Source organism: Anguilla rostrata, chromosome 13 (genome assembly GCF_018555375.3).
Source record: "Anguilla rostrata isolate EN2019 chromosome 13, ASM1855537v3, whole genome shotgun sequence".
Taxonomy (NCBI): domain Eukaryota; kingdom Metazoa; phylum Chordata; class Actinopteri; order Anguilliformes; family Anguillidae; genus Anguilla; species Anguilla rostrata.
In genome coordinates, this window is record NC_057945.1 from 24,066,700 (window position 1) to 24,090,822 (window position 24,123).

At 43.1% G+C, this 24,123-nt stretch overlaps 2 protein-coding genes across 2 annotated transcripts in view; both read left to right on the top strand.

Annotated features, from left to right (window-relative positions):
- The window catches only part of LOC135237171 (inositol hexakisphosphate kinase 2-like), a 24,758-nt gene extending 20,410 nt beyond the window's left edge, over positions 1-4,348 (top strand). Inside the window, exons 3-6 of the mRNA XM_064303995.1 lie at positions 88-313; positions 1,666-1,835; positions 2,199-2,374; positions 2,556-4,348. Coding sequence (XP_064160065.1) covers positions 88-313; positions 1,666-1,835; positions 2,199-2,374; positions 2,556-3,155 — 1,172 coding nt within the window. The 3' untranslated portion in view covers positions 3,156-4,348. The remainder of the gene's footprint in view (positions 1-87; positions 314-1,665; positions 1,836-2,198; positions 2,375-2,555) is intronic.
- A 12,126-nt stretch (positions 4,349-16,474) lies between these two features.
- LOC135238579 (protein transport protein Sec61 subunit alpha-like 1) lies at positions 16,475-23,714 on the top strand. Its single transcript, XM_064306629.1, has 12 exons — positions 16,475-16,630; positions 17,708-17,775; positions 17,875-17,940; positions 18,198-18,276; positions 18,748-18,879; positions 19,470-19,579; positions 19,732-19,885; positions 20,238-20,398; positions 20,700-20,897; positions 21,271-21,462; positions 21,871-21,947; positions 22,228-23,714. The coding sequence occupies exons 1-12, from the start codon at positions 16,624-16,626 to the stop codon at positions 22,412-22,414; spliced, it is 1,431 nt and encodes a 476-aa protein (XP_064162699.1). The 5' UTR covers positions 16,475-16,623; the 3' UTR covers positions 22,415-23,714.
- The last annotated feature ends 409 nt before the right edge of the window (positions 23,715-24,123 follow it).

Here is a 24,123-nt window from a genome sequence, read left to right on the forward strand (position 1 = left end):
CAGGCAGGGGTAAGACTGGCTCCGCATTCAGTCTGCGAGCAGGCTTGGCTGTGTGACTCACTGCTGCCCCCTCTCTCTTGCGCGCAGGCGTAGTGTCCGTCAGCTTCGAGGAGGATGAGGAGGGGAACCTGTGCCTCATCGCCTACCCCCTGCACAGCGAGCTGCCCGACATGGAGAACGTGGACCCCGACAGCGAGCCCAAGAACAAGCTGCTCAAGCGGACCAACAAGAAGCCCTCCGCCCTGCTGCTGGACAACGACAACTACGGCAAGGAGCGGAGCAGGCACTCCCGCAAGGAGGACAAGATCAAGAGGTGCAGAGACACTGAGAAACGCTGAGATACACTGAGACACTCCCACACTGAGACACACTGAGAAACGCTGAGATACACAGACACACTGAGACACTCCCACACTCAAACACACTGAGACACTCCCACACTGAGACACACTGAGAAACGCTGAGATACACTGAGACACACTGAGACACTCCCACACTGAGACACACTGAGACATTCCCACACTCAAACACACTGAGACACTCCCACACTGAGACATTCCCACACTGAGACTTACTGAGACACTCCCACACAGAGACACTGAGGCATTCCCACACTGAGACGCTTCCACACTGAGACACACTGAGACATTCCCACACTAGACACACTGAGACACTCCCACACTGAGACATTCCCACACTGAGACTTACTGAGACACTCCCACACTGAGAGACACTGAGGCATTCCCACACTGAGACGCTTCCACACTGAGACACACTGAGACATTCCCACACTGAGACACACTGAGACACTCCCACACTGAGACACACTGAGACATTCCCACACTGAGACATACTGAGACACACTGAGACATTCCCACACTGAGACTTACTGAGACATTCCCACACTGAGACACAGAGACATTCCCACACTGAGACACACTGAGGCATTCCCACACTGAGACGCTTTCACACTGAGACACATTGAGACACTCCCACACTGAGACACACTGAGACATTCCCACACTGAGACGCTCCCACACTGAGACTTACTGAGACTCTCCCACACTGAGACACACTGAGGCATTCCCACACTGAGACACACTCACACTGAGACACACTGAGACACTCCCACACAGAGATTCCCACACTCAAACACACTGAGACATTCCCACACTGAGACAGGCAGAGACGCTCCCACACTGAGACACTCCCACACTGAGACTCACTTAGACGCCCCCACATTGAAGAACACAAAGAGGCACATCCATACTGAGACAATGTCACAGTGCAATATCAGAAGGCTTAAAATGCTTGTTCTATTAAAGTACAGGGGCTGTGGTACTGAGTGCTTTACGGTAATATGCTCAGACTGGGGCAGGGCAAGCAGGGGTTAATCTGTACAGGGATTATGTCATCGGGAGCTTGGGCAGTGACACGGGCTTGACCCGCAGGGAGGTGGAGACAGCGGGGGCCTCAGAGTTAACAACACAAGCACACATGGTACACGTCCTCCCTGCACTGTGTGCACTGTCTGTGTCACACACACACACACGGTCTGCTCTCCTTTCCTTTCAGTCAAACATGAACATTCCTGTACTGAGAACGTAAGCGTGGTGCGACAGGTTGCGTCCGTGTGACCAATAAGAGCCTCTCGTTCCTCCGCAGTCATAACCGTGAGGAGGAGCTGGACTGGCTGCAGCAGGCCGAGGTGCTGTACTACAGCCTGGAGAAGAGCAATGCAGTGCCTCAGGTCAAGCACAACCCCTGGAGCCTCAAGTGTCACCAGCAGCACCTCCAGAGGATGAAGGAGAACGCCAAACACCGCAACCAATACAGTATCCTTCCCTCACAAAGCCAGGCCTCTGGAAATGTCCAGCAGTGTCTGGTACGGTGGTCCCTTTTCAGGCTTTGTAGACCAGCAGGTCTACTTCCTCCCCAGCAGCTCCCCCAGACCAGCAGCTCTTCAGGCAGACTGATACCACGTCCTTCCCCTCACAGCGGTTTTCACTTTTACATTCCCAGTTTCACTTCAGCGTAACACTTCCCTCTGAGCTTAGTTCCTCTCAACCGATGCAGTAATGGGCATGTATTCCAGATGGCCGCTTTGCTGCTGCCTGCTGTAGAGCTGCTGATGTTCTTACAGTAGGAGGCCTCTCTGTCTGCTGCCGTTGCGCCTCCTTGACCCGCCCCCTTCCCAGAATTCATCCTGCTGGAGAACCTGACGTGGCGGCACACGGTGCCGTGCGTGCTGGACCTGAAGATGGGCACGCGGCAGCACGGGGACGACGCCACCGAGGAGAAGAAGGCCACGCAGATCCGCAAGTGCCAGCAGAGCACCTCGGCCAGCATCGGCGTGCGGCTGTGCGGCATGCAGGTGAGCGGGGCGGGGCCACAGGGCGGGACTGCACTGAGGGGGCGGGGCGTGGGGCGGGGCTGTGCAAAGGGGGGCGGGGTGAGCAGGGGCCTGTAGGGAGGGGGCGGGGCCACAGGTAGGGAAACACCATGCTCCTGGCGTTGGGGAGTAAAAGGCTCACTCGCAGAACGTGTCCCTGCAGGTGTACCAGTCTGACTCCGGGAAGCTGATGTTCATGAATAAGTACCACGGGCGCAAGCTGACGCTGCCGGGCTTCAAGGAGGCGCTCTTCCAGTTCTTCCACGACGGGCAGCGGCTGCGGCAGGAGCTGCTGTCCCCGGTGCTGCGGCGGCTCCGCGAAATGCAGGCGGCGCTGGAGGGCTGCGAGTCCTACCGCTTCTACTCCAGCTCCCTGCTCATCATCTACGACGGCGAGGCCCCCCGCGCCCAGCGCCCCTGCCTCCGCGGCGGGGAGGAGGGCGAGGAGGACGACCTGTCCGAGGAGGACGAGGAGGAGGACGAGGAGGAGGACGAAGAGGCGGGCGCGTTCGGGTTCCCCTGCGGGGGCGCGTCGGGCGGGGGGGGCAGCGGCAGCAGCCCCGGCGGCGGGGTGATCAGCCGGGCGTCCGGGCGGGAGGGGTGCCCCCTGGTGGACGTGCGCATGATCGACTTCGCCCACACCACCTGCCGGCACTACGGCGACGCCAGTGTGGTGCACGAGGGCCAGGACAGCGGCTACATCTTCGGCCTGCAGAACCTCATCACCATTATCTCCCAGCTGGAGGAGCACAGCGCCGACTAAGCCACACCCCCTGACTGACTGATCTGCAGCAAGACCTGCCTCCCCCACACATGCACCTCAGGCCACGCCTCCCCTGATGGGGGGCGGGGCTTGAGCAGGACAGTGGAACTAAGCAGGTGAAGGGAGGGGAGATGTTACTACTCCCACCGACCAAAAGGGACAGAACTAACTCATGTTCTGCTAGTTCTTTGTTTTTTTGTTTGTTTTGTTAGTTTGCTTTTTTTTGGTGTTTTTGGTGTTTCTTCTTTGCTTTTTTTGTTTTGTGCGTGCGTGCGTGTGTGTAGAGGAAAAGTTGAAATTTGTGATCTTTTTCCCACTTTTGTTTACTTGACTAAATGATTCTTAGCCTCATTTATGTTCTTGCACTGTTTTTTTTTCATTTTTATAGAATAAAAAACTTTAACGTACAAAGAACCTAAAAAATGTGTAAATAAAAACACAATAAAGCAATCATGGATTCCTAATCTTCCCAGGTCCTTCTGAAACAGAAGGTTCTGTCAGACACCGCACATCTAAACCACCAGCTTCGTGTGGCACACACACGCACACACACACACACACACACACTCACACGCACGCACATGCACGCACCCATATCCACACACACACACACACACACACACAAAGTGTGCTGGGACTGAAACCATTAAGAAGTGGGAAGAATAGAGAGAGAGGAGACAACTGGAAAGGAGGAGAATAATGAAGAGAGGGAGCTGTGATCGAAAGAGGGAAGCTCACTGTCTGTCTCCCTGAGTTCTGCCCTCCGTGTCCCCCTGTGGAAGAGGATGGAGGGATGAAGAGGATATTGGTCCGGAATGAAAAAATGGTTTGGGAGGGGGAGGGGTCAACATCAGACTTTTTTGTTTGTTTGTTTTTGCTTTTTATTTGTTGTCCCCGGTGACCCCTCCACCCCCCTCATCATTCCTGCAGTAGTCTCTCAGAGAGAATATGTTAAGATATATTGTAGAAATGCAGAGAATATAGATCTTTATTTGGACTATTTCATAAAATTTTCATAAATTAAGCAAGAACTGAAAAACTGTAAGGTGGATGACGTCTACATTCCATATTATTAATGGTATAATAATATTAATGACTATTGTTATTTGATGGATTCAGATACCTCTACCTTATATACATGTGTGTCCACAGTATGTCGGAGAATAAATAAAGACCTTTTTGTTTGTGTTCAATGCTCTTTTCCGTTTCTTCGGCTGTCACTTTGGGTGAGCGGGGGGTAGTAATATTACGGGGGTGGGGGGAGACGTGGACCTGTCTCATTCAGAATAAAAATTTTAAAAAGGCAGTCAGGGTGAAATGGAGTTTTGGAACTGCTTTGTCGATGAGTGAGATTACCGTTTTTTAACTGATCAATTAAGCCCCCTTGAGATAAATTGAAATGAGTCCCCTGTTGAATTTACGCATGTATTGAAAAAGTAGTTTAAACAAACCTTTCTGAGTCATGTTAAACCAAGTGTAAGGTTTGTTGCTACCACACCGATAGATGATCCTTGATTTAACCACTACATTTCACTCATTACTCTTATCTAAATTAGGTTGCAGTGTAAATGAAGTTCATCTGCCTGAGATATATGAGCAGCAGTAGCAGACCTGGCTAATAGCATCACCTGACTAGCAAGCATGCAGTGTGTGCTGCCAACCTGGAACCATGACAAATCTTAAACATCATCTGATACATCTGATACCATAAAAAGCTTTAATACCTTAAATGAGAAGTGCTGTGGGATGGGGATGGGAGAGGGGCCAGACACATTCTGAAGAGGTGGCTTTCAGTCTGTTGGAAGATGGCAACTGATAGGCATTCTGCCATCCTAACAGCAACGGCAGGTTCATTCCACCAATGGAAGGCCAAGATAGACATTGTGGAACCCAGTTGCCCATGACAATGGCGTAGGTGCTGTTAAGCAGATGTACTATTATGCAGTTTTAAACATTTATCAATGCGGGTGCATATAGTGCATTATCTGGCTCCCTGGCCCTGAATAGAGTTTATCTGAGAGCAGAATTCTGGTGGATTGGCACTCACAGTGACGTCTTCAGCAAGAGTGTCGAGCAGGAACGTCCTCTGTGAAGGAGCAGATAAGCGATTGATATCAATGGGGGGCACATGGCCGCGGGGGGGGGGGGGGGAGGGGTTCGTGCCACCACAGCTGACCCAGCGCACCCTCTGACCTCACGAGTGCTGCTGTGTCACACGGCGCACGTTGGGGGGGGGGGGGGGGGGGGGTGGGGGGGGGACTTGGTTGGAGCCTGTTCCCCTGCTGCTGGAACAATAATGAAAGCAATTAATTCAGTGCTGATGGAAAATATGACAGGAATGTGCTTCTGTAATTTCAGGATAGGTTTACTAGCAGATGGAGGAGGAAAAAGGCATTCAGGAGTTCTTATAATGTAATCCCCATGGAGAGGAGCTGGCTGTGTGTGCACGTAAGGGGTGGTGTGACTAGTATTTGATAAATACTATGCTAAATCAACAGCTTGCACAGGTTCATTGCTTAGGCTCGGAGTAGATTAAATCATCAGTTTTTAGTAATTTCCCCATTTGTGTTTATTATGTATTTTAGCCAGGAAAGTGAGAATTACAGTCAGTATTACAGTGGGAGTGCATGTATCTGTCAAACAAGTGAGCTGGGATATGCCTGACGTCTGTCCCTTTGCAAGCAAGATGGTCCTTTTCTGTCAGTGTGAAAGAGGGAGTCTGTCCACCGTCATTTGCTTTTTTTTAAGCAGGAGGTTAAATAGGGATTCATCACTGTGGTCTGAGGAGCAAGATTACAGTATCATCACAATGGTTTTAATAACACTTACGGCCTAAATTCAGTAGTAATCGTAACAGAAGATGTGCTGTACTTCTGTGCTGTGCAGTCCCAGGCAGCCTAGACCCCCATCTTTGCAGACAGGACCTTTGCATTTTTGTGGTTTAAACATTTTGATGGTTTGCAGGAGAAGATGAGTCAGATGGAGCGATTTTCATTTATTTGTCAGTAATGTTTGATCTGGATCTGCATCCGTGTGTGTGTGAGCGTGCAGTACATGCAATACATAATGTCTCCCTTCCTGCTTTATAGGTTGCTATGGCAAGTAGGACAGTTTCATAACAGTAATAAATCTCTATAGCAACCATGCTGGTACTTTTAGTGCTTTCTGAAAAACAACAATGACTGTGTTTTAAATGTTGACACAACCCTGTCAGAAGAAGATCTTTGCAAGGCCAAAAAGGCCCTCTTTATTCTTCTTAACCATTCATTAATTTCATTCAAATATAATAATCTTCTTTGAGTAGATTTCCACACCCACCCCACCACAGATCACAGACAGAGAACCTGCAGTTAAGCACAGGGCTATCCAGCATGGAAACAGTGTTAGCCTGCTCAGTCAGTGCAGACAGCACTTGCCAGTCCCTGGCAGGCAGAGTGCAGGGCAGGGGTGGTGGTGGTCCAAACATTCTCCTTAAACTAGAGATGAACCAGGGAGCCACACAGCAAGCATACCCACAACAGTCTTTGCAAATTGTTTTAATGGGTTGGCTTTTAATGTGTTTAAATCGCTGTGGTTCTTCGTCATTTTCATTACAATAGACACAGTATGAAATCACCAACATATTAAGCACAAAAAAAACTTTGTCCATACAAAACACGAGCTTCACAGTGTAAGTGTGTCTCACATTTTGTTGCAAGACTGGTTATGGAGTCATGTGACATAAACCATTTTTATGTTTTCACATAAATCTATATTTCCTTGGTGTTAAAATCAATTTATTTAAAAAATCTTTTACAAACTGGATTTTACCCTGCAGATACGTGCTCGCAGAAGCCAGTATTGACATGTTCAGTGGTGTACACTGTGGGTGTGTGCCCGTCTGGGGCAGGTGCTTATCTCCCGTGAGCATAAGGGTTCTACACTGGACGTCACAGCATTAGACTTGGCTATAGGACATGGTAGATATAGAGCGATACACTAGCGTCTTGTAATGTTTGTGGATAAACAGCCCCCAAATCATTCAAAAACAGTACTGTTTTATGTGAGTAGGCAGCACAGCTGATCAAGGGGTTTGGCTTGTTAATTTTGGCATGGTAATTTATGTTTCGTTATCTCTTTTTGACTATTCTCTTGTCATTCTCTTGTATTGCAGAATCATTTCCCATTGTGCAACCATGGCTGATAATGTGGAAGTGTTTCACTATAGCTTGAAATATAAAAATGTAAACACTGAATACATAATTAATGAAAAACTATTATTTTGCTCATTTTCAAGGGAGTGCTGCAGTCTGTATTTCTTGGTAGCTTCTCAACTTAAAAGCATAACCTTTCTTCAATGTTTGCATTGAAGAGAGTCAATTCAGTTAAGTTTTATTGGTATAGATCTGTTTATAGAGACACTGTCATGAAATATGCTCAACAGTAAATAGAAAAAAATGAGCAAGAACAGCTTCATGGATCAGTGTTCATTCTTTTTCTTAGCTTGTTTAGAAACAGATACATAATTATTTTTTGGGCCTCACCACACTCTGTGGTGAATGAAATCAGATTTAATGGGAAAATCTTAGTTTTCCATCCAGTGCAGTGGGGACTATGACTTTCTGATATCCATGATTACCTCACATAATACTAACTCGTTGCTATGGACTCTGTGAAGTCATTGGTGCGGGGACATTTGTGTAAAAGCAAGGTACACACATGCACAAAAATAATAAAATGCTTTAATTGTTTGTATGAGAATGTTGAGGATCATAGCATGCACTTTCGATATTTTTTGATATATATATATATACATACTTAAAATAATTAAAAAGTTTTCTTCTCTCTTAAACCCTAAGATGTAGCTATAATTGTGACCCTGCAGGTATTGGAAATGGCTTACAGATATGGTTCCACTTTTTCCAGGCATGAGTGACACCAGTACAATTTGTCAGAAAGTTTCAACCAACCATGACACAGAATACAGATATTTCAGACAAGAAACAAGTCACATGTTTGGTTTCTGGATGATGCTGGTGCTGCTGGTGCATCTGGGTGATGTCAACACAATAGACAAACACTAGACAAAAAAGCAGAACAAGACAATGAAGCAATGTTCAGTTATGAGCCAGCATTGTCGTGTCTTAACTGTTGCAGTCAGTTTTTTTCAAAGTTCTGTGCAATTTGCTGAATAGTTTTACACAGCTGGCTTATTATCACCAAGGTCTGTCGTTCATAAGCTGAATCAGTAACTCTAACACGCTGTAGGAAAGGACTGCAGAGAGTGGAGCCGTGAGATTTGAAGAGCTTCTCAGGCCCCACTCTGGACTCGTAAGGACTAAACATCCCTGTGTAGAGACATCCCACACTGTAGTCACAATGTCCCACAATGTCGTCCCTGCTATGAAGCTGTCCAAGGGACAAAAAAAAATTGCAGATTCTAAAAAACCTAGTCAAAACAAAATTTGATTAATTCATTATGCATTGCACCTGCATGAGTACAATCACAGCACTCCTGAGCAGGTAGATAGGGAGCAGCTGAACAACAGAATGTGAGGGTCAACACTCTTATCTGCTTATCTTTGTCTCTTTTTTGCTCTTTCGGTTCCCTTTTTTGGTCCCTACAAATGTTTCACTGTCGGTGTGCCTGAAAAAATAAGGTAGCCTTCAACATTGCATGTGCACACGCTTATTTTCAATGTGCTGGTGTGTGCACGTATGTGTGATGCTTGTGCCTGCTCTCTGCATTGCCTTTGAACACCACAGCCCTGGTCGTAAGATCAAAGTTTGTCAATCTGGTGCTCAGCTATCACTCTTCCGTGGAGTTTGACCTTTGCTCTGGGAAAGATGTTCCAACCAGCATTTGTACTCAGTGCACAGAACCATCGCCATTCTCCTGAGAGAAAATCCAGAGCTCTACATAAAACTAAATTCCTGTTGCATAAGCATTTCATGCTCACATAAACACTGCTGCACACGTATTGTACCCAAATGTATATATTACAGATTAATACAGCAGTATTCATTTTTCTATGACGCACAGACTCAGTTTACTGGATGTAATGTACTGTGGTTTTTCTACAGCTTTCTATTAACGCTGAAGTCGATTGTATATATAAAAGCAGATGTAAGCAATGTGCACACACACACATACACACACACACACATACAACAAGGTATGCATGAGAAACTCATGACTTCTGGTGTATTGAGGAAGTTAAGTGATGAGATATTGACCTAAGTTCAGCTACATCTCTGTTGTTTTTGAAGTCAGAATAGAGAGCAAATATGCATTCCCTCCATATCTGAACAAGTGATAGTAGTGAGGAATGCCCTGCATCTCACCCTATAGAGATGGACCAAGTATTGCAATTCCTTACATAACCTTCTCAGAAGGGACAGTCTCTAGAAGAGCCAGAGTTTAATCAAATCCCCCAGTTTTCTGTTCTCCCCATAGTTAGAGATTATTACCAGTGATGACAGGCTTTAGATGAATTAACTCCAACCCACTGGGACTGCTGGTCGACAGCTGTCTATGGGATTCATCTTCTGAAACTGGCCTTTCATTGATGATGTGCAGTAATTTCTATATTATGAAACCAAAATGTATTTTTTTTTTAAAACAGCCTTTAATAAAAGCTGAGAATCTGCACTTTAACTACATATAAACAGTTTGATTACAGATATAAAATTGTGGAGTACAGAGCCAAAGCAAGGAAAAAATATATATGTCTTTGTCCTAAACATTATGGAGCTCACTGCATATGCTTATTGGTATTTTGTGGTTCTGTGCTCTATGCTCTGTTCTGGTGCTTGTGGTCAGCCTTGCTACTTGCACTTGGTGTTGTTTCTAATAAAGCTTGGTTTTATGATCAAAGCATGGATCAGATAAATATATGACAATGTAAATGTAAAGATGGAAAAACAGAAAGGAACAGGGAATTATATTCATGCACACAGAACGTGGGCCAATGCCAATGACATTGTCTTATGGGCTGTAACAGATAGGACAGGGTCACAGCAATTCTTCATATAAATCAAGGGAATTACGAGGACAGTGTCATTGTTTTGACAAAGCCAGTTATAAAGAGAATCGGGGGTGGAAACAAGATGGTGACCACTGGCAACTGAGTGGAGATGAGACAAGAAATGCCTGTGACAGCACCCTGCCATGGGGCATGGATGCCCTTCAGATGATGGAGGTCACATCCATTCTGACTGCCTGGAGAGGGGAGGGCGAAATAGAGTGAAAGAGTAGCTAAGCATAGAAATAATGAGAATCTTATATAACCAATGCTGTGATGTCATCATCCCTCATTTGGATCCGGAATTAGCTAGAGGCTGCTGTCAGAGCTGGTGCATTGACTTTGCCACAAAAGAAGGGTTCAGAATAACCACCCGACTAGTAATATAGCACACAAATCTGGACCTTGACAAAGCCAATCTGCCAATGAACATTCCACTTCTCTAACTTAAAAAATAGAATCACAATAGGATTTTTGCTCATTTCACATATTTGCTAATCAATTTTCTCAAAAGTCTACTGTGAGGTTAGTTTGTAAATACTGTCTCTCCCTCTCTCTTATTTTAATTCAGTTCAACTGAAAATCTAACCAACAACCAGAATTCTAAAATAATATATGCAATTGTTTGTCATTATTATAATAATAAATATACACATATTGAGTTCAATTATGCTGCATGCAATTAGCATGAAATGCAAGATAGTAAAAATGGATAAACCGAGCACAGAACATTACTCACTATGTGTGGTTTACATAACCTGTTCCCTGGTTGCTTTCTATCCCAATAGGGATGCAAGAAGCTATGACAAAGGATGCTGTCGGTTTATTCCGCTGCTGATGATCTACTTAGATCTGGTGTAATCCTGAAATAGAATGCCTGAATGAATGGGAAGGGTCTCACCCTTAGTAGGCTGTATTTTATTTTTTTTTAATTTAAATTAATTGCATATATAAAGTGAATGTCTTTACGTATGTGGTTATATCAATGAGGCATTTTCTGGGAGGAGGAGGATGAAGTCAGTAAAACAGTTAGTCTGTAAGCTCCATTCAGATTCTCACGACCCAAAATCATTATGGAATTACACTGAGAGAGTGATCAGAATGGTAGATTTGCAGGGGAATTTCTGGAGAACAGAATGAAATAGAATATAACCAGATCTGTCAGATCCTGCTGAGCCAGATTCCCATTGATCATATGTAGCTCTATTGAACTCAGCGTGCGTGTATGCGTGAGCACTACAGCACACTGTGAGCTACTGCAGGCGTCCACACCTTGCAGGACACAGTATTTTTATCCGCGTCTTAAATAAGACGTTTAAAAAAAAATCCCTCTTATCTGGAGCGGATGCAAATTAGCAAATCGCCTTCCTCACGGCATGTTCTGGGTCACGGATAGCCTTCCTACACTTCATCTTCATTGATCTGAGAGCGTCTGCTTATCTCTCCATGCATATCTACATGTGTGCCTGATACTGTTTGTGAGTGATTACATGTTTGTGATTTGTCTGCATCTGCAGATTATTCTAACAGGGTATCATCTGGCATGGCATGGAAGCAACATCTGGGCCAAGACAGGTCAAGGGTCACCACAATGTCTTTTTCTGGCATAATGATCAACTGGAGAGAAAGATTGTCCATCAGAAGGCAGTTACACCAATTTTTTTTTTTTTTTTTTTCCCCAGATAGATGAAACAGTGACCTCAGGCACTGGCCCCGAATCACTTTCATACATGATGGTTAGAGTGTGCTGCAGGCTGGATTAACTGCTCCTGGATCAGTGCTTAGGGGATACTGTGCCCCCAGAATTGTCCCATTGGTTCTGTGGGTGAACTCCTGTATGGAGACAGAACCACCAGGGCTTGAATGGAGCGATTCAGACAGGAGGTTCTTGTGGATTTTTGTAAAGCATGTTATATACTCACACTACATGCAAGAACAGTCACACAGTCATTACTGTGCAGGGAACATCAGCGACCAGCGACTGTTTGTCCTCCTCAATCCTGTGTCCTTCCATAGCCTATTTACTCTAAAAGCCTCTTACAGTGAGCACACTTGGGCTTAGAACCCTCACCTTTATCCAGCATACACTGCAGGCTGAGACGCTGTGGCTATTTAACACATATTGTACTATGTCTAAAACCAGACATATACATGTATTATGGATCTATATATGTATTTAATGCAATATAAATATGTCACAATTACCATATTACGTTGGATGTGAAGACATTGTTTATATCTTGCAGATGACCGCTGAGATTCCAGAATGGCTCCTGGACCCATTTTGGGACCTCTGGACCTAGTAAGCACTTACCGTACAGAGCTTTTTGTTGGAGACATTTGTTGGAGAGAGCTCTCACCATTTTCCAGTGGTTTATTGCCAGCTTCAACTCTCTTTCTCCCCTCACCTCTATATAAATCCAACATCTTCTTTCCTCTATGCTCCTGTATCTTCCCATATTGTTCTATTAATCTCTTCACACATCTCTTTTTTTTCTCTCAATCTGCCCGTTCCCCTCTGTCTATCTTTCTCTCAATTTCAGTGTAAAAACAGAAAGCCAATACAAAATGAAAGGGGGGGGGGGGGGGGGGGCATGAGTAACTAGAGGACGATGAGTAAAGGGCAGTTTTTAATATAATAATAATAATAATAATAATAATAATAATAATAATAATAATAATAATAATAATACATTTCCTCACATTTCTGCCCACAAATGGCACTTTAAATATAATAAAATGCATGTTGTAACACTCAACAGCAGGCACAATAAATCTAAAATGTATAAGAGCAATGTATTCTGTGGGGAAAAACATAAGCAGGTCAAAGTGCAAGAAAAACAGAGCAGAGCTCTACCTGGTTACATCATAAAACATCAACAGATAATGGAAGGAGGTGTTCTTTGGTATTGGGGTTATAATAATAGAGTACACTGAAGCTTTGTTCACTTTTAAAATAATCTTTGGAAAGAAAGAAAAGTAAAAAAAGGAAAGAAATAAATCATATAGCCTAGTTTCAAAACAGAAGGACTGAAGCAGAAGAAATCAAAACTAAAAATAAAATAAGGAAATAATCATCTTCATAAGCTAAGAAATTGAATTTCCCTAGATTACAAAGGACAATGGATTGAGAGAGGGAGGTAGGGAGGGACGGACAGAGAGAGAGAGAGAGAGAGAGAGAGAGGATGATGTAATGGTAATGAGGCTGGGGGGGGGGGAGGGGGGGGCATTTGCATGTCTTCACCTCCGTGTCGTTATATAACCAAGGAGAACAAGTATTTCTTTATTTAGGAGCAAAGACCGTGCGAGTGTCACTGTGTGTGTGCACCTGCACACGCATGGTCTTCCATGAAGACAGTATCCAATAGAATATATACATTTTATATTTTCGCTAAAGTGTGACTAGGTTAATCATAGTCCTTATTTGTGTGCATGGATCCTGATCAGCACGGGTCAGTGTGGTTATTATCTGAGCCTTTTGATAGAGATTTGGATATATGAGTGCACCTGGAAACAATAGTAGTTACAAAAACATGCAGAGTGAGTTAGGAAAAAACTAAGCCTGTCGCCAACAGAACCCCTCTTCTGTAATTGGTTGAGTTTATCCTTAGAATAAAGTGAATCTTCTGTTTTTACTCTACTTAATCACATATGATTTTTCACGTTTTTGTAATAACTGACCACATATGTAAACCACAAATGTAAGCTGTCAAATATGTAATTTCTCCTTGAAAGCGTGTTGTTTGTGGTAAACTGTAATCACAGCCTCTGTGCTTTTAATGACATTCCTCATACAATGCTGACCTCTGTTGCTCTTAGAGTGAATTACACTGTGGCTACAGTCTTTTAAAAAATGGAAGGAAGTAAGCAACACTCATCCCTTCTCATTTTTCTTCCAGTCCTGGAAGCCAAAGTTACAGTAAATAACTGTTCCACACCCAGCAGTCAGGTCATAAACTGCACATTTATGGAAATGACAGAAAAGTAGTATGCTATGCACTATTTATAACCAAGCATGCAATTAAATCACAAATCTTTCCACCACTTATCCTACGCAAACCCAATTATATATTATATTGATATTATTATTGTTTATATAGGTAACTTATTTAAATAACTGATTTTTCATTTACTCACTCTATGACAGAGGTCTACAATCCTGGTTCTAGAGTGCCACAAGCTCAGCTGGTTTTCATTTCCACTTTAAAATCAGCACCCAATTAAGACCCAAGTAACCAGAGGGGTGTACTACAAAGGAAGATTACGGGGTTAGTAAGCTAACATAATTTTTATCCTTGGGTTTTCCATATCACGAAGTTGACTCACTTAAAATTGGGGTATATCGCCATGGTAACATATGCTGCACGGCTAACCTGCTCAGGTTATGTTCAGGCTATTGAATTGAAACATAGAAAACTGCCGCCCTTTGACAAATCAACTCCATGGATCCTGCAGGATGCTATTGCTACCCAATGTTTCCTAAATTATTTCATATTACTTGGACCTGTGTTTTTTCATCTTGCCATCTCTGAAGAGAATGTGGCCATTCACACTTTATGTGCCACATCAAAACTTCTTCATGGAAGACATTATTTAAAAGAATGTCTTAAACAGCTTATGAAAAATTACATTCCAGAAAGGCCATGTTGGGGGGGGGAAGTAAATACAGATAAAAATTACAAATATTTAGTTGTAATAAATAAATATAGAATCTTACAAACCTATCCAGACATGCCGTTTGCGTCATTAATGTACTGTATGTTTGTGTGTCAGCTTTTAAGCCAAAAAGTGTAGAATTTATTTTAAAATGTACAATAATACAAAAATCTTATTTGTGAATACAATATTCTGAACAAAATGCATGGGGTCCAAGCACACCCAGCCAATATCATGCCTTTTAACAAATGCCGTATCAGTGCCAAGATCACTTAGCAGCCATAGGGAGGTACCCAATGTAACAAATTAGATATTTTATCAGAGTCTGAGGTGGAATTTGAACCTAGGTCTCTCACTCACCCAAAGATTCTGTAGACAAACACGTTACCAGCTTTAAATATTGGGCTGAGCCAATGTTTAAAGATGGTAGGGAAACACCCAGATGGGCAATGTGAGTGTGGTATGCCTGTTGTGGTATGACAGTTGAGAATGCTATCATAACATGTAAGAAATATAGGGAAAAGAGGAATGTATTATTTCAAGGTGTTTCAGAATCAGGGGTTTCTTCTTTTTCTTTTAAAACTTTTTTACGTGCACCTGGACGTTTTTTCTCGGATATAAATTGAGGATTTGATTTTTTATTTATTTTTCTGATTTTGTTTCATCGGCCAGCGGAGGGCGGTAATACGCCTCGAAGCCACTGAACTGCATTGCTCGAAGCCCTCACAATACCGGAAATCCCGCAACAAGAAGAACACTTACTCTTAGCCACACCTTTTCCGGTCGTCGTCACACTGAGAGGCCCAGAAATATATATTTTTTTTTGGTTATCGTGTTTTGGAAGTTAAACATGAGTAGCCTGCATGCTTTTTCTGATTGTATAATTCAGTGAAAAGAGAAAGAAGAGAAAATGTCCTTTAGATTAACTAGACCGAACGTGACTATAAAACGTGTGTATAAGCTAAATTATGTTTTGCGGATATCTGTGGTTTACCCTTCTGTCTGTAACACCCTTGTTTTTATAATAGGCTACCTATATTCTAGTACTTCTGCATATATGATTTTTTTCATATATGCAGAAGTACTAGCTACAGAAAAAAACGTGTATTCGGCCTGGAGATCTCTCCATGCTGCTTGTAATAAAGAAGCCTTTACAGCCCTGAACAGAATGGTGATTTTCCACGACTATATCGAAGCGTACCGTTTATTTTAATTACAGTCAAATAAAAATCTTAACACAGGTTAAGTTGTTGTTGTTGTTATTATTATTATTATTATTATTATTGTTATTATTAATAATAATAATTTTTTAAATTTTATTTTTATTATTGCTGTTGTTTAAATATACAGCTGTAGGAAGTTTGGCAACAAAGTTAGATGTCAGAAATATTGCTTAACACCATATAAGGGTAATTTACTTGATGGCTCCGAAAAAATTAGTCTAACAGGTAACAGAAATATATTGATGCGTTGAAAATCAATATAATAGAATTAAACACATCATATGTTGATATACTATGGCTACGTTTAAAGTTACAATGTGTACAGCTAGGTAGCTACTACAGAACAGTCAATGCTGCCCAAAATGAAAACATAAATTCACCCGACCGCTTGGGTTTAGTTAACCTCCGGGCTTGTGAAACTAGGCCAATGCTGATTTACATCTGACGTGTATTAGCTGCTGTAGTGGTGACGTGTCTCTAAAAGTGATTTCTTTTCAGAGCGGAACGGCGAGCCGGTGCCATTCAGACTTGACTGATCCAGCACACCGGGACCATTAACACACTGGGATCTACACAAAGGGCGCTATGGGCAGTGAGTACATTTTCTAAATAGGTTAACCAAAACGTATGATTATATTATGATAGAGAAATGCAGCAAATAGCTCTGTTTACAATGAAACATTTCATTGAAGGTTCGGGAAATCTACCGTTAAAGCGTGGTATAGGCGGAGGCCATTTTTTGTTTTTAACTAGTATCTGGAGCTGTAACCTTTGTAGCTGGATGCCGTTTAATTTTTCCACAGTATAATAACGTATCCATAACAGTTATAAACTACCCAGTAATCGTGTGGTTCATTGAAATATAAAGATGTTAATGTATTGGTTTGAGATTACACATTGGCTGCTTAATCTATGTTTCGACGGTGGAGAGCGGTTACGCTAGGCTAACGTTCTACACTGTACAGAAAGGCTATTATTACTTGACTAAGTTAACTAACGTTGACTAACTAGCTGACTTAGTTTTGTGTTTGACGTAAGGTAGTCAATAACCGTTATTACTTCACATGGCTAATGTTACATGAATAATTTCGAGAACTCCACGGCAACATGAACGGCGATCGTTTCTATGATCGTAGCTTGCTTGCTAGTGGAGGTAGACAATTTTGTTGAAGTGTTAAAAATACGATCCTGCTATTCATATCAAGTAGGTAGCTGCACTAGTCAACCATTTTATTGTGTGTTAATTTCTGCAAATATGCATTGTTTATGCACGGGTGAACGCGTTGATGTTGGATTCAAGGTTGTAAGACTGATGACGTAGCCTAGCGTTACATCTGTACTAGCTAGCTATATGGCCCATCTGGTTTGCACTCCAAGTTGGCAACACGTTAATTGGATTTTCTGGTGCTTTAAACAATTCTATGTGGCATTTTCGCGTTATTTTACATTCATATAGCGATTGCTTTGTTAACAGCGTTATTATGATAAAATTGTTCTTTCGATTACGCCATTTGGCTAATGCTGACTTGTCTGTTGTATGCCACGTCTCCTTGAGTCTGAAAAGATGCCTCGGGTTTCCGTTTTACATTTTTGATCAATAGCCCATAGCCTCGATTATTAGCTATCATTCTCTCGATGAACTATACATTTTGTTCTATTTGTTTTTCAGTAAAGTTTTTGGAAGTAATAAAACCGTTCTGTGCGGTTTTACCTGAAATTCAGAAGCCAGAAAGAAAGGTAAAGTTGTGTATTCACATTTTTCTCTTCATTTCATGACCCGTTACAACTCCGTTACATGGGTGTTCACTCTTGTTAAAATGTTTAATTTCTCTTCAGATTCAGTTCAGGGAAAAGGTACTATGGACTGCCATCACGCTCTTCATCTTCCTGGTCTGCTGCCAGGTAAGTAGCCAATTGCTATCCAGTAATCGCATGGCTAGCCATTCAAACATCCGCGGAGCTGTCCCAGGATTCAGCACAGTTCCGTGTGTTCCAGTATTTTATGAAGTAGCCAGTTATTTTCACCTGATGGATTGCAAATTTATAGGTGGGTTTGTGAGAATGTATGCAAGTTCTGTGATGATGGCAAGATTTGTGTAGCATTATATTAGTCTTATATAATATATATAATAGTGCCCATGCTTTCTTCTCTCCTCTAGATCCCCCTGTTTGGGATCATGTCATCGGACTCTGCCGATCCGTTCTACTGGATGAGAGTGATTCTGGCGTCCAACAGAGGTGTGTTCTTGAGATCTTGATCAAGCCTTGAGTACTTAAGTTCATAACCATAAATCACCCTTTTGCTTACCACTGTTAATGTTCTTTTAAGGCCATAGGTGGATATTGGTTAAGGTGAAGATTTCCTTTATTTTGCATGTTCAAGGAAATTAATTTTGTGCAATTGGCACATATGCAAGACAGGAAATATGAGTGCCACATAAAAATAAAAACAATCTATAAAGCTAGATTTCACACAGATACTAGGAAACATTTTAGTGTTCAAATAGTTTATATGCTGTTCATAGTCATTTGGTTACATTGTGGGCTGACTAAAGTATGGTGGCTCCAGCCAAAACTTTGAATGATTTTTTGTGTGCTGCAGCCTGGTGTTTCCTTCCATGTTGGATCATGACCTTGCTGTTATACAGACCTGGCTGGATCCTGCTTAATTTTATTTTGTTTCCCTTGCCCGCACGCCCTGGTCTGCAGGTACTCTGATGGAGCTGGGCATCTCTCCCATCGTCACCTCTGGCCTCATCATGCAGCTGCTGGCTGGAGCCAAAATCATTGAGGTCGGAGACACCCCCAAGGACAGAGCACTTTTTAACGGGGCACAGAAATGTAAGCCTGCACCCGCCAACCCAGACAGACTACCTAATGTGTTGTTTTTTTGTGGGGGTAAATGAAAAAGATATGTTATGGACCATGCTTGGAGAAACAAAGATTTGGAAAAGTATGGGGTATATTTGTGCTGAGAGAGTATATGTGTGAAAAAAGACAAGAAACTTGACGCCCTAGTGTTATTTAAGTCTGTTAAACTGTATTCAGACTCACTTGAATTTGTTTTTGGGAAAACTCTTTGGTTGTATTTATGGCATTTCCATTTTTTACCAAATTTAAAATGTCCTTTTGTAGTACAAAGTGTTTCTGGGACAGTGTCTTTTTAAAGTACTATACAAAATAAATTGAAGTGAATGTTGAAAATCAAACCTGCTTGTCTGCTCTCTGGTTATGTTATTACCCACAGGCTTGTTGACATGGCTACTAATGGGTCATTTCAGTTATGCTGCTTCTATTTAAGGAGGGCCACTATCATACATTTATCTGCATTTCTGGGGTTCTGCTGGAATGCTTGACCATAGTATGCTTGTCCTTGCTTGTGCACTTGGGTGTCTGTAAGCGTGTAACGTTGCTCTGTCTGTGGTTGGCAGTGTTCGGTATGATCATCACCATCGGCCAGGCCATCGTGTACGTAATGACTGGGATGTACGGGGATCCCTCGGAGATGGGTGCTGGGATCTGCTTGCTAATCATCATTCAGGTGAGCCACTTACCCACTCTCTTTTTTTTTTTTTTTTTTTTTCCTTTTTCTCATTGGTCAGTTAGTACAACCCCTCTGCTACTAGTGGGGCTTTTAGCTGTGCAGTGAGGCAGCTTGCTAAAGTGTGCTTTTGATTTGTCTCGTCTCGCTAGCTGTTTGTGGCGGGCCTGATTGTCCTGCTTCTGGATGAGCTGCTGCAGAAGGGCTATGGCCTGGGCTCTGGAATCTCCCTTTTCATCGCCACAAACATCTGCGAGACCATCGTCTGGAAGGCCTTCAGCCCCACTACTGTGAACACCGGCAGAGGTAGGAATTCAACAGATGTTTCTCTAGGGCTTATAAGAGCTGGGATTGGCGCTGGCTGCTCTGACACAACGGACCTTCTGCAGTTAGTGTGTTCAGAGATATCTCTTGATTTGATTTGAGTTACATGCTGAGCAATGCCTTCCAAGTCCCTTTCTTTAAAGAATTAATTTCTCTAATTAATTCCAGTTCAACATTAAAATTATTAGGTGACCTGAATGGATTCAATGATTTTGTGTAATTCAAGCTTGTACAGCATGTTTGTTGCCCTTCAGAATGAAGGTTTGGCTGGGTCTGGTCCGCACTTTGGGTTGACAGCAGCGACTAGAAAGTGCAACCTGTCTCTTATGTTCAGGAACGGAGTTTGAGGGAGCCATCATCGCCCTCTTCCACCTGCTGGCCACCCGCACAGACAAAGTACGCGCCCTGAGAGAGGCCTTCTACCGCCAGAACCTGCCCAACCTTATGAACCTCATCGCCACCGTTTTCGTCTTTGCCGTGGTCATATACTTCCAGGTCAGTGCTGATCTTTTAGAGTCATCGGTCTCTCCTGGCTCACAAGCGCCACATTGTTAGAGTAGATTTATTCCCTCTGGTTTCTCCAGTATTTATTCTCAATATAATTACTGTGTATAAAATGTCTAACTACTCTTGCAAGGTGATGATGATGAACAGAAGTTGTTAAACTTCCTTTTCGCGTTAGGATTGTGGCATGTCAGGATTGTATGTTTGAAAAGACAGCAACAATGAGGAGATGTATTCTTATTCCACTGATTGTGCTTGCATATGACAAAGCTTATACTCTCACTCTCCACAGGGCTTCAGAGTCGACCTGCCCATCAAGTCTGCCAGATACCGTGGCCAATACAACACCTATCCCATCAAACTGTTCTACACCTCCAACATTCCCATCATCCTCCAGTCTGCCCTGGTGTCCAATCTCTACGTCATCTCCCAGATGCTCTCCACGCGATTCAGTGGAAACTTCTTGGTCAATCTGCTGGGGACTTGGTCTGTAAGTAATCAACTAATAACCAACTAAGCAACCAATAAATCACTTGGTGTATACCGGTGACTGGTGTGCCATCCTAATAAGCTTTCTTTTAATAATGTATTCTTGAGTGAGAAGTGTCTTTATTATAATTGCGTTAGAATAAATGAGAACTAGTACTTGGTAGTGTCCTCAGACTTTTGGTCCCCACTGTATGTATAAGGTACTGAAGTTATTGATTACATAGTGTGTGCCCATGATTCAAATGGGCAGTGTAATGGAGGGGAATGCTATTCAAGGTTGTGTAGGGATGTCAGTCTGCTTGGTAAATACAGTGCCAGCAAGCATTCAGAAACTGGAGGGCAGTGAACTGACAGGTGTGGGCTTCTGCACACAGGACACTTCCTCTGGAGGTCCAGCACGCGCCTACCCGGTCGGAGGCCTGTGCTACTATCTCTCGCCGCCAGAATCGTTTGGCTCGGTACTGGACGACCCGGTCCATGCTGTCATCTACATCGTCTTCATGCTGGGCTCCTGTGCTTTCTTCTCCAAGACTTGGATTGAGGTTTCTGGGTCGTCTGCCAAAGACGTGAGTTGCCGCTTCCATGTGTACACCTGATACAATAGAGTCGATAACTGAAACGTACGTAAGAGGACACAAAACTGTGGGTAGGGACTAGGGGGAGTTGCAAGAAGTTTTGAGGTGGGTTATGAGTTGACAAAAAAAGTGGCAGCTAGTATATGACACATTTTCCATTGGCATTCACACGAGTCAGATTAAATGCGGTAGCTGGACATTCTCTGCAGAAAATTAATTGTTTTGAAGTATCTTAACATTTAATTCTGTTTGGCTGTATTTGAATAGGTTGGGTCACAGATCAGTATTTTCTCATTAAATAGGCTGTGGGCTCAGAGTTTGGGAAGCAGTATTTTACATGATGGCTACATGCTATATGGTTTTTGTATCAGGCAGTCACTCTGAATTTATGTCCAACAGGTCGCTAAACAGCTGAAGGAGCAGCAGATGGTGATGAGAGGGCACAGGGAGACTTCCATGGTGCACGAGCTCAACAGGTAAAGAATGAGTTCTCTGCATCAGTGGTAGGGCCCTTTCCCCTAAGAGCAAATCACAGGCAGAATTATAGGATTTTTCATCTGGAAGCAGAGTTTATTTACTAATGGTTTTCAGGGCTGTTTAACTCACTGTGTGCAGTTAAGCATGTTTTGGAAAGAAATGAATTGCAGTTGTGCTAGTGGGAAAGATGTGGCGCCCCCAACATAGTTGAGTGGAGCTGTTGTTTGACAGGTCTTCTACACCGGCCCTGTGTTTGACTCTGTTCCTTTCTGTGCGCAGGTACATCCCTACAGCTGCAGCCTTTGGTGGCCTGTGCATCGGCGGGCTGTCCGTCATGGCTGACTTCCTGGGTGCCATAGGCTCTGGCACGGGAATCCTGTTGGCCGTCACAATCATCTACCAGTACTTTGAGATCTTTGTAAAGGAGCAGAGTGAAGTGGGGAGCATGGGAGCCCTTCTCTTCTAAATCCTTGCCCCCCCACACACGCCAGACAGACGCCACCACTTGTCTCTTGTATTGTTTTTTTTAGTTTCTTATTCACGCACAGTCAGTGTTCTTCTGCCTCCTGGAGGAATCTTTTGAGAATGTGTTTTTTTTTTTTTTTTTGTTTGTTTTTTTTCTAGAAGCCCTATGGGCAGATATACAAACATTCAAGTGGGTTCTCTCTGGGAATGAGGGGCACCCTTGTGTCCATCCTCCCTCCCCCATTGCCTCGTCCTGTCCCATTTACCCACACTCCTGCCCCCACATTGGTTGTCAATACTTGGCACCATGTTCTCATTAGATCTTCTTGAAGTTTTATTTTGCTTTGGAGAACATGCCTAAAAGCACAAGTGGCCAGCTGGTTGACTGAGGCTGGGTCCTGGGTGGCATTTTGGGCTGCAGCCGTCTACAGACTGGGTCTGAAGGTGCCGTCGGTCCTGTTCATATCAGAGCAGGCTTTTGTTTCAGTCAGCCTATGCTTCCTATGAACAAGAAAAATACTCATGGTTTCAAAGCCTTGTTATACTCACCCCCCAAAAAAAATGTTTTTGGGATGATGGGTGGGCAAGTGGCCCTTGGCTCCCCGCTGTTGTCTGTCAGGGAATACCTTTGCACCTAGGCATTCTGGGGAGGTCTGTACCTGTGAGACACGGGTGAGAATTCAGTCGTGGTTATTTCTGGTTGTTTTTAATGGGTGAGGAGAGTGGTGCCAGAGCCGTTTCATGTTGAAAATGAAACTGCCTGTTTGAATTGCATCCACTTTTTTCTTTTTTTAAAAGAACGGCGATTATAAAGGAAACAAAGTACAGATACCCCATGAATCTCTGTCCTGCTTCTTTTAGTTTTTCCATTTTCCTAATGTATTCACACAGGTCTTATCAAGAGTACACAGGGTGTCTTTTATTTCAGTCCAGGTAAAGGGAAGTGTTTTGTTGGTCACTAGGTCCTTTGTCTCTGACGTAATTGGCCTTGTGCAGCAACATATTCTGCCTGGCAGATGCTGGAGGGTGCGTGGGTCAGGTTGGGGAGGGGTTGTTTTTATTTTTATTTCATGCATTGGATATAACTGTATTAAAGAATGGAAAAAAACAAGCGATTTTTCTGACATCATGGATTTTTTTTGTTTTTTCTGTATATATCCATTGTACCCATTATTCCTCCACAGTGTAAAATAATTTTCGAATGTGTAAAGATAAGGAAAAATCTGCTTTGAACAAATGCAATCTGTTTAGAAAAGGCCATGGTCAATAAAAGCTACTTTGGGGAAAAAATGCACAGATAACTGCTGCCATTTCTTCTATTCAAGTCCTGCATGCTTGATAACCACCAGCATACAGTCCTATCATGCAACAAGCCCTACACAGTTGCCTTTGCATAAATTTGATCACCTGGACATCTGTTTTCTGCCTCTGTGGATGGGTGTTGATGTATGTGAAGTTTGTGGGACATTTAAAATTGCATAACTAAGCTGAATCCATGGGACTTAATTAGTCTTAATGCTTTTTGGTACTCCTGGTGCTCAAGTGGCTCAGTAAATAAAGGCAATTGGCAGTGGCCTGGTCCACATAGTTCAGGGTTGTATCCTTTGCTAATGACAGAGTGGAAACTTAAGGAATTCCATTAATTCTATTTTCTTCTAAGGCCCAGTTAACCATTGACCAATATGAAAGCAAATTATGTCAATCTGACAT